General features: G+C 43.1%; 1 protein-coding gene across 1 annotated transcript in view; it reads right to left on the bottom strand.

The window, feature by feature from the left end:
* dnajb5 (DnaJ heat shock protein family (Hsp40) member B5) overlaps positions 1-16,735 on the bottom strand; it is a 50,284-nt gene extending 33,549 nt beyond the window's left edge. The window contains exons 1-2 of the mRNA XM_072252455.1: positions 16,654-16,735; positions 16,192-16,452 (exon numbers count right to left, since the gene is read on the bottom strand). Coding sequence (XP_072108556.1) covers positions 16,192-16,402 — 211 coding nt within the window. The 5' untranslated portion in view covers positions 16,403-16,452; positions 16,654-16,735. The remainder of the gene's footprint in view (positions 1-16,191; positions 16,453-16,653) is intronic.
* Between the last annotated feature and the right edge of the window lie 300 nt (positions 16,736-17,035).

Here is a 17,035-nt window from a genome sequence, read left to right as displayed (position 1 = left end):
AAAACGGAAACTCTCAGCAGGCCAGGCAGGAACTTAGACCAGAAATATTAACTGTTTCTAGCATTTTTGTTTTTAAAATTTCCGGCATTTGGAATTTTTTCCTTAAATTGTCATCACATTCTGATTTGTTGGGTACAATTCAAGCATTACATAAACTAAAATGGAAAACTGTAAACATTTCCAGATATAGAAGTGGAAAGAAAGCCTCCTTGGGAACAGGAGGTTGTCCAAAGATATGTTCAGTCTTCCCCTGGAAGGGTTCCAATAGATCACAACTAAAACTCACAGAATGAAAAGAAAAGTGTGCTGTATCCATTCTTCTTCACATCAGAGTTTAAAATTACTGTAATAATTTCAAAAATGAATGCAATTTTCAAAGCAAATCATTTTCAGTAAATGATTTATTTCCTTTTTTACTAATATATTTTTCCTACCTAGTGAATCAGGCATTTGCAAATGTTAAACACAAGAGATTCTGCAGATGCTGGAAATTCAGAGCAATGTATACAAAATACTGGAGGAACTCAGCAGGTCAGGTAGCATCTCTAGAAATTAATAAACAGTCGACGTTTCAGGCCAAGACCCTTCTTCAGGACATTTTGTAAATGTTACAATTTATTAACAAAAAGGAAATTTTCCAGATAGCCCAAACTTTTAAGATATTTAAGTTTTTTTCATCACCTGTCTTCTTCACAATATTGAAACCTAGCATCTAAAGATTGTGGTTGCAATTTAATATTGTTTAGCAGTTTGCTGTATAACAGCTGAACATACTTCATTTTAATCTCCTGTTTAATTAATTCCATGCCAGATAATTTAATCTCCTGCTTAATTAATTCCATGCCAGATAATGTTCTTTTAATGCTAACAGTAGAGAAGACCAGCGAACTGAGGGCTCCATGGAACTGGCACCTAACAGGAGTTGAAGCATGGGACAGATGAGCCAATGATGGGCTTTAGGTGACCTGGTGACATATTCCTGCTCCTATTCCTGTGTTCAATAACACATCACCTGCAGAATATCCTATGTGGAAATATTCAATAATAATTAAAATGTTGTCTTTTCCACTGCAGGGTAAACAGACCATCTCCCAGGTCAGCACCCTGGGCACTGAGACCTTAATTCACGTGCCCAATTCCAGACTTAAACACTCTAACTCAGAAAATGGGAGAGAGGATATTCTCACCACCTCCCTGTGAACACGTAACATTCCCCCGCCCCCCAATCTGATGGAATCCCTGATCCAAGACACTTCAAAATGGATGGTATTGACACGCTAGAAACCATTTGTTAGGAGCATACAGAAGCTTTGTACAAATGGTAGATAGCACACACCAGCTCACAAATCACCCATCTGCCTGTCCCATCAAGGGGGCAGGCAGATGAGTGATCCTGCTCCATTTCTGTTCCATCAGGTCCTTTGTTGGCTTTACCATCCATTTCAGAACCTATCAAGGTAGAGTGAAAAACAATTATCAATTGCCATTTGAACACAGGATGTTGCAATTTTCGCCAAATTTTCATGATGAGTCAAAAAAAGTCACTCCCAAAAGGGCTTCAATGATTCCCCACCCCCCCAAGAAAAATGCAAAGAATAAAAGACTTCAGTAGATTGTAGTCTCAGCCAGCTCCATCATAGGCACTAGCCTCCCATCATTGAGAAGATCTCCAAGAGACAGTAACTCAAGAAAACAACATCAATCATTAAGGGCCCTCTTCTCAGTAATGCCATCAGAGAGGACGCACAGGGGCTGAAGACCGACACTCAATGATTCAAGAAGAGCTTCTTTCCCACTGTCATCAGATGTTTGAATGATCCATGAGCACGATCTCATATTTCCTTTCTTTGCACTATTTATTTTGGAAATCATAGTAACTTTATGTTTTTGCACTGTACTGCTGCTGCCAAACAACACATTTCACGTCATGGAAGGCAGTGATAACCCACCTGATCCTGAAAAGGAAGGTCAGTCCTAGACCAAGATTCATTCATTGCTTGGGAGCTTGTTTAAAGAACAGAACTACCATTATTCAGACTGAAGAAACAACACTCTTACATTTACTGCTGAGCACATTTACAAGGAATGCTGTCACATGAAAGCAGCATCCATCACCAAGGAACCCCAGCATCCAGCCCATGCTCTTTTGCCATCAGGAAGGAGGTGCAGGAGTCTTAGGTCCCACACAAGCAGTTCAGATACAGTTATTACCCTTCAACCATCAAACTCTTGAACCAGAGGGGATAACTTCACTCACCCCCAACACCGAAATGATTCCACGACATATGGATTCACTTTTAAGGACTCTACAACTCATGTTCTTTGTAGAAACATAGAAAACATACAGCACAATACAGGCCCTTCGGCCCACAAAGCTGTGCCGAACATGTCCCTACCTTAGAACTACCTAGGCTTTACCCATAGCCCTCTATTTTTCTAAGCACCATGTATCCATCCAGGAGTCTCTTAAAAGACCCTATCGTTTCCGCCTCCACCACTGCCACTGGCAGCCCATTCCACACACTCATCACTCTCTGCATAAAATACTTACCCCTGACATCTCCTCTGTACCTACTTCCAAGCACTTTAAAACTATGCCCTCTCGTGCTAGCCATTTCAGCCCTGGGGAAAAGCCCCTAACTATCCACACAATCAATGCCTCTCATCATCTTATATACCTCTATCAAGTCACCTCTCATCCTCCGTTGCGCCAAGGAGAAAAGGCCAAGTTCACTCAACCTATTCTCATAAAGCATGCTCCCCAATCCAGGCAACATCCTTGTAAATCTCCTCTGCACCCTTTCTATGGTTTCCACATCCTTCCTGTAGTGAGGTGACCAGAATTGAGCACAGTACTCCAAGTGGGGTCTGACCAGGGTCCTATTTAGCTGCAACATTACTTCTCGGCTCTTAAGCTCAATCCCACGATTGATGAAGGCCAATGCACCATATGCCTTCTTAACCACAGGGTCAAACTGCGTAGCAGCTTTGAGTGTCCTATTCACTCAGACCCCAAGATCCCTCTGATCCTCCACACTGCTAAGATTCTTGGCATTAATGCTATATTCTGCCATCATATTTGACCTACCAAAATGAACCACCTCACACTTATCTGGGTTGAACTCCATCTGCCACTTCTCAGCACAGTTTTGCATCCTATCAATGTCCCACTGAAACCTCTGACAGCCCTCCACAACACCCCCAACCTTTGTGTCATCAGCAAATTTACTAACCCATTCCTTCACTTCCTCATCCAGGTCATTTATAAAAATCACAACGAGTAGGGGTCCCAGAACAGATACCTGAAGCACTCCACTGCAGGATATGACCCGCCTACAACCACTCTTTGCCTTCTATGGGCAAGCCAGTTCTGGATCCACAAAGCAGTGTCCCCTTGGATCCCATGCCTCCTTACTTTCTCAATAAGCCTTGCATGGAGTACCTTATCAAATGCCTTGCTAAGGTCCATATACACTACATCTACTACTCTACCTTCATCAATGTGTTTAGTCACATCCTCAAAAAATTCAATCAGGCTTGTAAGGCATGACCTGCCTTTGACAAAGCCATGCTGACTATTCCTAATCATATTATGCCTCTCCAAATGTTCATAAATCCTGCCTCTCAGGATCTTCTCCATCAACTTACCAACCACTGAGGTAAGACTCACTGGTCTATAATTTCCTGGGCTATCCCTACTCTCTTTCTTGAATAAGGGAACAACATCCGCAACCCTCCAATCCTTCAGAACCTCTCCCATCCTCATTGATGATGCAAAGATCTTCACCAGAGGCTCAGCAATCTCCTCCCTTGCTTCCCACAGTAGCCTGGGGTACATCCTGTCCGGTCCCGGTGACTTCTCTAACTTGATGCTTTCCAAAAGCTCCAGCACATCCTCTTTCTTAATATCTACATGCTCAAGCTTTTCAGTCTGCTGCAAGTCATCCCTACAATCGCCAATATCCCTTTCCGTAGTGAATACTGAAGCAAAGTATTCATTAAGTACCTCCGCTATTTCCTCTGGTTCCATACACACTTTTCCACTGTCACACTTGATTGGTCCTATTCTCTCATGTCTTATCCTCTTGCTCTTCACATACTTGTAGAATGCCTCAGGGTTTACCTTAATCCTGCCCACCAGGGCCTTCTTATGGCCCCTTCTGGCTCTCCTAATTTCATTCTTAAACTCCTTCCTGCTAGCCTTATAATCTCTAGATTCCTATCATTACCTAGTTTTTTTGAGCCTTTTGTAAGCTCTTTTCTTCTTGACGAGATTTACAACAGCCTTTGTACACCACGGATCTTGTCCCCTACCATCTTTTCCATGTCTCATTGGAACGTACCTTCTCAGAACCCCACGCAAATAACCCCTGAAGATTTGCCACATTTCTTCCGTACGTTTCCCTGAGAACATCTGTTTCCAATTTATGCTTCCAAGTTTCTGCCTGATAGCCGATTTCCCTTTACTCCAATTAAACGCTTTCCGAACTTGTCTGTTCCTATCCCTCTCCAATGCTATGGTAAAGGAGATAGAATTGTGATCACTAACTCCAAAATGCTCTCCCACTGAGAGACCTGACACCTGACCAGGTTCATTTCCCAACTGCAGGTCAAGTACAGCCTCTCCTCTTGTAGGCTTATGTACATATTGTGTCAAGAAACCTTCCTGAACACACCTAACAAACTCTACCCCATCTGAACCCCTCATTCTAGGGAGATGCCAATCAATATTTGGGAAATTAAAATCTCCCACCACAACGGGAGGAGAAGATGGCGGCGCGACACAGCTCGCAGCGGCCACTCCGGTGGTGATGTCTGTTATTTATTTGTCAAGTAGGGTGCCATGCACAATCCTGATTTGATGGAGACCGACTTGAGAGAACGGAGGAACATCTGGTGAAACTTCTGAAATGCCTGCTTTGCTGCTGCTGCTACTGTGTGGTCCAGAATCTCTGGAGGAGAAGGCCCCGAGTCCTCGGCTTTGCTTGCTGCTCAGCGGCTGGGGCGGGGTTGAAGCGCTTGGCAGAGAATGGTGCTCTGAAAGGCTGTGTTGGAGACTCGAAGTTTTCAGACGGACTCAGGAGTCCGCTGCGGTCGGGTGCTTCCAATGGTGCTGCATCGGCAAGTTGGCAGTGCTTGGAGGTTCATGGCGGGGAGAGTTTCTCCCTTCTGCCGCCTGCGTGAGATGATGAGTCTATTGGGACTTTGAGACTTTTTTTTTAAAAACCGTGCCCATGGTCTGCTCTTTATCAAATTATGGTATTGCTTTGCACTGTTGTAACTATATGTTATAATTATGTGGTTTTGTCAGTTTTAGTCTTGGTTTTTCCTGTGTTTTCTTGAGATATCATTCTGGAGGAACGTTGTATCATTTTGTAATGCATGCATTTCTAAATGACAATAAATGAAGACTGAGTGTCCTCATAATCTAATCTAAACTATCCTGTTATTATTACTCCTTTCCAGAATCTGTCTCCCTATCTGCTCCTCGGGTAACAGTCAGGAGATGCAAGGGGAACAGCCACTGGCGTACTCTCTAGTACCTGCTTACACCTCCTGACTGGTACCCACTTCTCTGTCTCCTGTGATCCCGGGGTGACTACCTGCCCATAGCTCCTCTCTATTACCTCCTCACTCTCCCTGACCAGATGAAGGTCATCGAGCTGCAGCTCCAGTTCCCTAATGCGGTCTCTAAGGAGCTGCAGCTTGACGCACCTGGTGCAGATGTGCTCACCCGGGATTCTCCAGGACCTCCCACATCTGACACCAAGCACAGCAAACCGGCCTCACACACATACTTTGTCTTTATTTTAAACAGATAACCTACCTGGCCTCGACCCTTTATCACCAAAGCCCCGTTGAGCCAAAACCTTCCTATTCTGTCTCCCACTACTCCATTGCCCACTCTGTAAGTCTGATTTCCTTTTAAACTCTTCCCACTGTTCTCACTGGCTGACCTCCATGTGCTTGCGCAGTCGTGCCTCGTTCAAACCGCAGAAGAAATAATCGACACCTTTTCAACTCTGCTCGCTTTTAAACTTATTTATCTATTATTATTTTTTCCTTCTTTTTGTATTCACAGCTTGTCTTTTGCACATTGGTTGCCCATTTTAGTTGTGTGTGGTTTTTCATTGATTCTATTGTGTTTCTTTGTATTCACTGTGAATGCCCGCAAGACAGTGAATCTCAGGGTACTATGTTCAAGATTGTTTAATGTCATTTCCTATACACAAAGGTAAAGGAGAACAAAGAAGGGCCTCAGCCTGAAAAGATGACTGTTTATTCGTTTCCATAGATGTTGTCTGACTTGCTGAGTTCCTCCAGCATTTTGTGAGTGCTGCTTTGAATTTCCAGCATCTGCAGACTTTCTTATTTTCATGATATTTATTGTTTTGTTCCCTTCGGCTAGAAAAGTGCAAAGTTCAATGCAAATTTATTATCAAAGTACATATATGGTACCATATACAACCGTGCGATTAATTTTCCTGTGGGCATACTCAAGTCCATGTGCAATGCTGGTGGTGTAATGTGGGTAACCAAAAATAAGATGGCCACAGGAGGTGTGGTGAGTGAAGAATTTGAGGGGAGTGAACAAAAATGGGATATTTCCATAAAACAAATGGGGGGGGGAAGAGATAGACAGATAAGAGTAGTTAACTTTTCTGGAATGTGATTGTGTTTGAAAATGGCGACAATGTTTGGAAGTATGGGACCCTATGATGAAATGACAGCGCAACGGAGTTCATATACTATAAGGTTTGAATATTTTGCTCTGTCAAATCAAATTTCAGATGACATTCGTATTCCAACTTTTCTGACTATGATGGGTGCAAAAATGTTTAATTATTATGCAGTCTAGTACGACCTGATACGATTGGCGATAAGCATCATGAGGACATAGTTAAAGTCTTAAAAGACCACTATTCTCCTTAAAATTCGCTTATTGCTGACAGGTTTAGATTTCGTAAAAGGAATCAAGAAGGTGGCAAGTTTATTTCACAGTTTGTGGCAATGCTGAAGAAACTGTCTGATCATTGATTTTGGCCAGTTGCTGAATGACACGTTACCTGATAGATTGCATGTGGTCTGTGCAGTGAGGCAATTTAGAAACATTTGCTTACAGAAGACAGACTAACATTAAAGGCGGCAATTGAGATTAGTACATCCATGGAGATGGCAGCTAAAAAAGCAGAGCTATTAAGCGCATCTTCCCAGGTTCATAAAGTTTCTCCTGAGTTTAAGAATAAGATACCTATTGGTAATTAATGTTACCATTGCAGCAAAACTGGGCAATCAGCAAAAGAATACTGAGACAAGGATTTAGATTGCTGAGGCTGTAGCAAAAAAAGGACATATTGAATGCACCTGTAAAAGTAAAAAGGCACTGTCAACCAAAAGCACTGCAAAGAAAAATGACTTTTGGAAAAACAAAAAGAAACATGAGCAAGATAGGGTATACTGAGGAAGGACTGAGTGACTCTCACTGTGGTTGAAGAGGATTTGCACGTTTTATCCGTTTCAGGACACAAAGACATTAGGTGTCTCCCCCCCCCTCCCCCCCGTCCCCGGTTGGAAGGGGCCACAGTGAGGGTGCAGGTGGACACGGTACAGCATCATCACTGGTGTCAGCGTCAGCTTACAAGGAGAAATTGCAACATTTCATCCCAGGAGAGGCAAGATTGACTTACACTGGCGAAGTTGCTCAAGTGAGGACAGTAGTACATGTTCATGAACAGAGAAAGAAACTTCCACTGTACATTCTTAAAAGACGTTATTCAGTGCTTCTGGATCACTCGTGCTTGGAGCAGGTCAAACTCAACTGATATGAAGTGCACTTGATTGGTGGGAGCACTGGTCAACAAGTATCGGAGAAAGATGCAGAAGTATTCAACAGAGCATCAGGCAGTCTAAGGAATCACTGTTAAGCCTGGCACAACACCCACATGCCTGAAGCAAAGAACAGTTCCATATGCCCTCAAACCAAAGGTAAAGGCTGAATTGGAAAGACTGGTCCAGAGTAAGGTATTGGAAAGAACATGTGTAAGCAAATGGACAACTCCAGTGGTTCCTGTCCTAAAAAGGGATAGGTCTTTAATGGTTCTGATCTCTTTGCTGTCCTTCTCCTACCTGCATACAGGCAGAGGCTAAAGAGCAAAACTCCAGAGATTAGGACAACTAAGAGGTGGTCACAGGAGTGTCTATGGGGTCGCTTTGAGTTGGTGGACTGGGCTGTGGATCTGGGTGAATACACCATGGTTGTCACAGACTTTATAGAACAGTTGTAGATGAGTGTGTCCCTACAAAATCTTTCAGTCTTTCCCAGCAAGAAGCCCTACAAACAATGAGATTCGCAATCTGTTGTGGGCCAGATCAGAGGCATTCAAGTCTGGTGACCAATAATGTTGCAAGAGGTCCAGGTATGATCTTCGAAAAGCTATCTCATGGGTGAAGTAGCAGTTCCAGACTAAATGTGAATCAATGAAGGATGCTCGACAGTTGTGGCAGGGCTTGAACACTATCACCTATTATAGAATAAAATCAAGTGACATAAGTGACAACAGGGCTTTGCTTCCAGATGAGCTTAATGCCTTCTATGCTTGCTTTGATCATCAAAACATGGAGGAAGCATCATGAACTCATGCAGCCCTTGATGATCCTGTGATTCCAGTCTGAGGCTGACATGCAAGCTGCCTTTAGGAGGGTGAACCCACAAAAAGCATCTGGCCCAGGCAGGGAGTCTGACCAAGTACTAAAGACCTGTGCTGATCAACTGGCTGGAGTGTTCACTGAAAGCTTTAACCTCTTGCTTCAGTAGTTTGAGGTACTTACATGCTTCAAGCAGACTTCACTAATTCTGCTGCCTTAAGAATGTGGCAACCTCCGTCAATGGCCATCGTCCAGTAACACTTACATCCAAAGTGATGAAGTGTTCTGAGTGGTTGGTAACGAAACAAATCAACTCCCACCAGAGAAGTGACTTAGATTTGCTCCAATTTGCCTACCAGAGCAACAGGTTCACAGCAGATGCCATCTCATTGTCTCTTAAGGGTGGAATATCTGGACAGCAAAGGTGCATACATTTTAGGATGCTCTTTATCAACTACAACTTGCATTGAATACCATCAAGACTAATCAATAAGCTTCAACACCTTGCCCTCAATACCTCCTTCTGTAATTGGATCTAGATTTCCTCACTTGCCAGTCAGTTCAGATTGGCAACAACATCTCCTCCACAGTCATCTGCTCAGGGGCACCACAAGGCTGTGTGCTTCATCCGCTGCTCTACTCACTTTATGATCGTGGGAGGGTTAAGCACAGCTCCAATGCCATATTCAACTTTGCTGACGACACCACTGTAGTAGGCCAAATCAAAGGTGGTGACAAATCAGCATATAGGAGATTTAAAATCTGGTTGAGTGGTGCCAGAGCAACAACCTCTTACTCAATGTCAGCAAGACCGAGGAGTTGATTATTGACTTCAGGAGAAGGAAACCTGGGGTCCATGAGCCAGTCATCATTGGAGGATAAGAGGTGGACAACGTCAGCAACTTTAAATTCCTCGGTGTTATCATTTTGGAGGACCTATCCTGGGCTCAAAAACTATGTGCAATTACGAAGAAAGCACAGCAACGCCTCTACTTCCGTAGAAGCTTGCAAAGATTTGGCATGACATTTAAAGCTTTGACAAACTCCTACAGATGTGTGGTGGAGAGTATACTCACTGGCTGCATTATAGCCTGGTATGGAAACACTAACAAACTTGAATGGAAAATCCTCATTGATGACCTCTTTTGCAGGATTGGCTGGAGGACAGACATTTAGCACAATTGACTTGTGTCAAGCATACTTGCAGATGCATGTGGAGCTAAAGTCAGAGGAACCATTGACCAAAGTGATTCACAAAGAAATATTCAGGAGCTGAAATCTTTCATTTGACATCACCTTGGCTCTCCCATTTTTTCAGCAAGCAATGGACCAGATCCTGAGCAGGTTGACAGGGGTGCAATGCTATTTGATAACTTACTCATTACTGGAGAAAATTAGTGTTAACACCTACAAAACTTGGATGCCACACTGCAAAGTCTCAAGGGCCAAGGGTCTGGAAGAAAAAGTGTGAGTTCATTCGATCTCTGATTGAATATTTGGGCTATGTGATCGACAAGGTACCATCAATGGTTAAGGCAATCGTGGAGACTCTATCATCACAGAATGCAAGTCAATTAAGGTCTTTCTTAGAACTACTAACATACTATGTGCAACCCTCTCACCGGTGAGAAGGCCATCTTCCATAAATAGCACAAGTCTAAGGTCAGTATGATTTGGGGTTCAACCAAACAGGTCAGCTGGGATTTTCCGATTAAGGAACATTGATTGTAGCAAATACTGTGTAATTACTGCTCACACAATTATCGGTCACCAAGAAATGACAGATCATACAGCAACATAAAATTATAAAGGATATATATTTACCAATTTTCAACTTTATCAAACAGCTAACAGGAAAAGAAAGGGAAAAGGGCCCATTACAGTAAACCCAGCACAATGTGCACATAAACGTAGGATCTCATATCTGGAGCAGTCAGGTGTATCATTATACTCGTGCACTGACCCCATGGTCTGTGTAAAGGCACCCGCCACTGTCTGAATTTCCCTCGAAGACCACCTGAACAAACTGGCTCTCTGGAGTATTGTCCTTTCCTCCTTGGAGCCATTCACCTGCACAAAGCACTTCTTACAACAGGGACTCTCCTTTGAAAGGCATTCTGTGGCATCTTCCTTTGTGTCCTGCTCCGCAGCACCCATCAAAAAAAAAAAAAAAAAAAAAAAAAAAAAACAGAATACTGTCCTTCTGAAATCTGCTCCCACCCAGCACTCCTGGATGTTCCACTGGGCAGAAAGTTACGACATGTACCAAGACAACCCCAATTGCCTGACATGAAATGCCGAAGTTGGACAACATGGGTCCTTAACTTTAGTCAAAGCCAAAAAAACTCATACTAGCAGAACACACTGCGTTTACAGAAAACTGCTAAGATAAAAATACCTCACAGTATAGCAGAAAAAAATCTTACCCAGGGCATTACATGCACAAAATTTGTTCCTAACATAGCTAGCATGCCACTTCATAAGCTTTTAAATAAATCAACACACTAGCAGTGGACAGATTGCTGTGAAGAGGCTTTTAAAAAGCCAACAGTTTTATCACAATCTGAAGCACTCATATTTAACCCATTATTGCCCATACAGCTGGCCATACATCATCCTGTGGTGTGGAGACAGTTATCTCAAATAGCGTTGGGTGAAGAGCATCCAATTGCTTTCGCATCAAGGACATTAAGCAAGGCAGAAAGCCCCTTTGCCCAGATTGAATGGGAAGCAATTGTCTTTGGACTAAGAAATTCAATCAGTTCTGCTCTGGTCGATGATTTATGTTGGTGTCAATTTTTAGTCCACATGCAGGCATTTGTTCCTTGGCTGCTAGTCGAATGCAACGTTGGGCTCTGTTACTATCTGCACATCAGTACAATATAAAGCACAGAAGGTTCGAGCAGCATTTGAATACTGATGGACTATCCAGACTTCCCTGAGCTGTTACGTGGCTCTACAGCCATCCCCAAAAGAGATCTTTTATTTCAAGTATCTACAACTCCAACAACTGTAGCACAAGTTCAGATGTACTGACTCATCTCCTGAAATGTTCCTACAACCAACGATCTCACTTTAAGAACTCTTTATCTTGTTATTTCATACACTCATTATTTATTTATATTTGCAAAGTTTGCCTTCTATGCTCTACTTGATTTTTCACTGAACATGTTATAGTTACTATTCTATAGATTTGCTGAGTATGCTCGCAGGAAAAAAAAATCTCAGGGTTGTACGTAGTGTACTCTGATAATAAAGTTTACTTTGAACTTTAATGTGGTGGACATGGTAACTCATGAATGGAAAGGAAAACAAACCAGAGAATTGAAATCTTACCAGGCTCAATGGAAGAAGCTCAGTCCAAGCAAGTTGCTTACTTTTGGGCCACCGTGACGCCATTCCTCCACCATTAAGAAACAAATGTTTGATGAGCTACACGCTATTGTGGCATGGTGCGTATGAAAGAAATCGCACACAGCTACTTCTGGTGGCCAGGACTTAATGTAAACATTGAAAAGAAGGCCAAAGCACGGCAGCGAGTGAGAAATACTCCTCAACTTGCTCCTTTGCATCCATGGAAATGGCCTGAAGAACCATGGTAGAGTATTCACATAGATATTGCAGGATCTATAGAAGGTCATATGTCTTGGTTGTAGTGAATGCACACAGCAAATGGCCTGAGGTTGCCATCATGAAGAGCACAATATCTGAAAAAAGCATTGAGAAGCTACATTGCATCTTTAATGTTCCAATGTGACAGGGAAGCAAACCAGGGTAGGGTACAAGAAAAGAAATGCTTACAAAAGGTTCAGAGAGCTAGATAATGTTAGAGATCTAGAAGATTATAAAGCTAGCAGGAAGGAGCTTAAGAAGGAGATTAGGAGAGCCAGAAAGGGCCATGAGAAGGCCTTGGCGGGCAGGATTAAGGAAAACCCCAAGACATTCTACAAGTATGTGAAGAGCAAGAGGATAAGACGTAAAAGAATAGGACCTATCAAGTGTGTCAGTGGGAAAGTATGTATGGAACCGGAGGAAATAGCGGAGGTACTTAATGAATACTTTACTTCAGTATTCACTATGGAAAAGGATCTTGGTGATTGTAGTGATGACTTGCAGACTGAAAAGTTTGAGCATGTAGATATTAAGGAAGAGGATGTGCTGGAGCTTTTGGAAAGCATCAAGTTGGATAAGTTGCAGGGACCAGATGAGATGTACCCCAGGCTACTGTGGGAGGAGAGGAAGGAGATTGCTGAGCCTCTGGCGATGATCACTGCATCATCAATGGGGACGAGAGAGTTTCCAGAAGATTGGAGGGTTGCAGATGTTGTTCCTTTATTCAAGAAAGGGAGTAGAGATAGCCCAGGAAATTATAGACCAGTGAGTCTTACCTCAGTGGTTGGTAAGTTGTTGGAGAAGATCCTGAGAGGCAGGATTTATGAACATTTGGAGAGGTATAATATGATTAAGAGTATTCAGCATGGCTTTGTCAAGGGCAGGTCATGCCGTATGAGCCTCATTGAATTTTTTGAGGATGTGACTAAACACATTGATGAAGGAAGAGCAGTAGATGTAGTATATATGGATTTCAGCAAGGCATTTGACAAGGTACCCCCATACAAGGCTTATTGAGAAAGTAAGGAGGCATGGGATCCAAGGGGACATTGCTTTGTGGATCCAGAACTGGCTTGCCCACAGAAGGCAAAGAGTGGTTGTAGACACGTCATATTCTACATGGAAGTCGGTGACCAGTGGTGTGCCTCAGGGATCCGTTCTGGGACCCCTACTCTTCGAGATTTTTATAAATGACCTGGATGAGGAAGTGGAGGGATGGGTTAGTAAGTTTGCTGATGACACAAAGGTTGAAGGTGTTGTGGATAGTGTGGAGGGCTGTCAGAAATTACAGCAGGACATTGATAGGACGCAAAACTGGGCTGAAAAGTGGCAGATGGAGTTCAACCCAGATAAGTGTGAAGTGGTTCATTTTGGTAGGTCAAATATGATGGCAGAATATAGTATTCATTTAAGACTCTTGGCAGTGTGGAGGATCAGAGGGATCTTGGGGTCCCTCAATCGTAGAATTGAATTTAGGAGCCGAGAGGTAATGTTACAGCTATATAGGACCCTGGTCAGACCCCACTTGGAGTACTGTGCTCAGTTCTGGTCGCCTCACTACAGGAAGAATGTGGAAGCCATAGGAAGGGTGCAGAGAAGATTTACAAGGATGTTGCCTGGATTGGGGAGCATGCCTTATGAGAATAGGTTGAGTGAACTTGGCCTTTTCTCCTTGGAGCGATGGAGGATGAGAGGTGACCTGATAGAGGTGTAGAAGATGATGAGAGTCATTGATCATGTGGATAGTCAGAGGCTTTTTCCCAGGGCTGAAATGGTTGCCACAAGAGGACACAGGTTTAAGGTGCTGGGGAGTAGGTACAGAGATGTCAGGGGTAAGTTTTTTTAAAACTCAGAGTGGTGAGTGCATGGAATGGGCTGCCGGCAACAGTGGTGGAGGCGGATAAGATAGGGTCTTTTAAGAGACTTTTAGATAGGTACATAGAGCTTAGTAAAATAGAGGGCTATAGGTAAGCTTAGTAATTTCTGTGGGCCAAAAGGCCTGTATTGTGCTGTAGGTTTTCTATTAACATTTTGGACTTCCTCAACAGCTTGAAAGCAACAATGGCCCACAATTCCTGTTAGAAGACATTTATGGAAGCAAACGGTATTCAGCATATCAAGTCAGTATCATATCATCCAGTCTTACTGAATGATTCGTACAAACAATGAAACAAGCCCTCAAGACTTCAGTGGGAAGTGTATTCCTCTAACAGTGTCTTAGCACTTTCTTACTGACATACAACACACTTCGCACCACCACCAAAATGGCTCCAGCCACTGCACTGATGCAAAGACCCAGCTTGACCTGCTTAGACACCCCAAACACAAAACAAATTGTGCTACATGAACATAAAACCCAAGCAGAGAGATGTGCCAAAACGCAATATAGAAGTGTCACAGCAGGAAAGGCAGTACTTGCCTGAAACTACATCTCTGGAACAAAGAGGATACCTGCTTTTGATACGAATTGGTACTGTGTGGTACACAGAAGAAACTACTAATCACAACATCTGGAGAAGGCATGTTATTCAACTGTTACTCACTTCTGAGGCTACTAAAAGCCAATACAGACTGACCAATCCAGATCCAGCTGTAAAAATGGTACAAGATTCTGAGACAAGTACTGCAAAACTTCTGTTAAGATCAAATGACAGAGCCAGTGCTCCCTCAACACTGTGCTTTCTGAGGTGGTCACTACCGACAATGCAGTGCCCAATTTAAGATCTATACATGTATCACCACAAAATGACTTTTTGGCATTATTCCCAGGCTGTCAGTACCCTCACAGGAACAGGTGGCCTCCAGATTGATAACTAGCCACTGAAGACTAACTAGCACATGGGGCAGAATAATCCTTAGGGTTATGTTTAGGATAGAAGCGGTCTATCCTCTTTCCCTAGTTTAGAGAAAAAAATTGTTGCTGGTTGAATTTGACGATTACTCCATTGAATGTTAATAGTTCAGCAGCTGGTCTGTATATGGGAAGGGGGAGAAACCTTTAAAATAATGGGGGAAGGGGAGGGATACATTATGTATTCATGTATATTTTGATCCTCACGGGTTGGTGTCATGCTTCCCTGTGTGTTATGTACTAAAAGTAATGTATGAGGGCATTCTGGGTAGATAACTTACAAGCAAAATTAACAGCAGCACATTTGTTCCTCACCTCTCCGTCTCTGGTGTGTGTTATTTATACCATTTGGCTTCCTAGAACCACCAACATTAGCACCACCTATTATTTTTCCACATGGGTTAGCCAAAGTCCTACGCTGCCATTAATATATACACACTGATGCAAGGTAATCGACTATCATATGTCTACATTAAAACAGATGGAGGGAACACTGGATAGCACGCATCACTACCGATATATAGGAGGCTGCATATCGCACACATCACTGCCAAACACAAATTAAGACCCTAAGTGTATTTCCCTCTACAGACCTGCTTGCTTTGCTCTTTTCAAGTTAATTGGCAAGAACCAGTACCTTTACCTTCGTTATTTTGAGTCATTGCCACATATCGGTTACATTGAAACGCCCCTCATTCAAAATTAAAGTGAAGCATCATGTATGTGGAATGGATTACAGTGAAAATCAGAACAAAATGCGCTCAGAAGGCACTGTCACACAAATAAAAACCTTCAATACCTAACAACGTTGTCGCTGACAGCACTGAAGAACCGTGGAGTCGCTTAGGCACAGAGGGTATGGACCAAGTGCTGGGCGATGGGATTAATACGGAAGGGCGCCCACTGGTCGGCGTGGACCAGTTGGGTCGAATGGCTTGATTCCATACTGTACAATTCCATGCAGAAATTCCACCTGCAAGCGATACCATCATTTTGCTTGCACAGACAAGCAGCGACGGCTCCCGAAAACCAGTGTCTGTAGAAACAAGGACAAGGGACCAGCTCACTCCAAGGACACTCACCTTCTTCCCCGTATTGGTCGTAAATGGATCTCTTCTTTGGGTCGCTTAGCACTTCGTAAGCCTCGGCTACCTCTTTGAATTTCTCCTCAGCGTTAGGCTCCTTGTTCTTATCCGGGTGAAACTTCAAGGCCATTTTCCTATAAGCTTTTTTAATTTCATCGTCACTGGCCTCAGAGTTGATGCCAAGAATGGTATAATAATTTTTACCCATGATTTTTCAGCAACGTTGTTCTGAAAGCCCACCAGAGAGCAGCGATTTTGCTGAAACCATAAGAATACACAATTGCACACATTCGTGATTAATTCCAAGTCATTATCAAAAACATACAATTTTTGTAAGAGGAAACTGCCAATTTTGTATGAAAATAGACAATAATCAAGCTCATTCGTGATACATGCAAAATACAAGTTAGAATTAATCTGAATTTAAGTATTTCAGGTGTAAACTACAACATTTATTACCGTTAAATGTTTACGTCTACTTCAAACCAACACGTCAACTGGAACCACGCTCTGGTGCTCACTAACTTGCTCGATGCTGCTGCGCCCGTTGGAACGCTATCCGCCCCGCCTACCCAGGCGCTGATTGGATGGTTCGTGTTCTCCCCGCCCCGAAGTTGTTTTCATTTGGAAACCGTCCCTGACAATTCGCCAGCTCGCAGAGGTGATTGGTGAGCGACGATGTCGATCATCGATCATTTGAAAAAAATCTGCAGCTAATAAGTTAGGGTGAGCTGGCAGCCGTAAGGGGTGACTCATGAGATGGAATTAGAGAGGGGGCGCGGGGGGGTGGGCGCAAGAGGAGAAGCTTCGAGAAAGATTTCGTCAGCGGAAATTGGTAATG

The sequence above is a fragment of the Mobula birostris genome, chromosome 3, assembly GCF_030028105.1.
Source record: "Mobula birostris isolate sMobBir1 chromosome 3, sMobBir1.hap1, whole genome shotgun sequence".
Classification (NCBI taxonomy): domain Eukaryota; kingdom Metazoa; phylum Chordata; class Chondrichthyes; order Myliobatiformes; family Myliobatidae; genus Mobula; species Mobula birostris.
The sequence above is the reverse complement of the archived record's forward strand: the minus strand, read 5'-3'. Positions and strand labels throughout refer to the sequence as shown.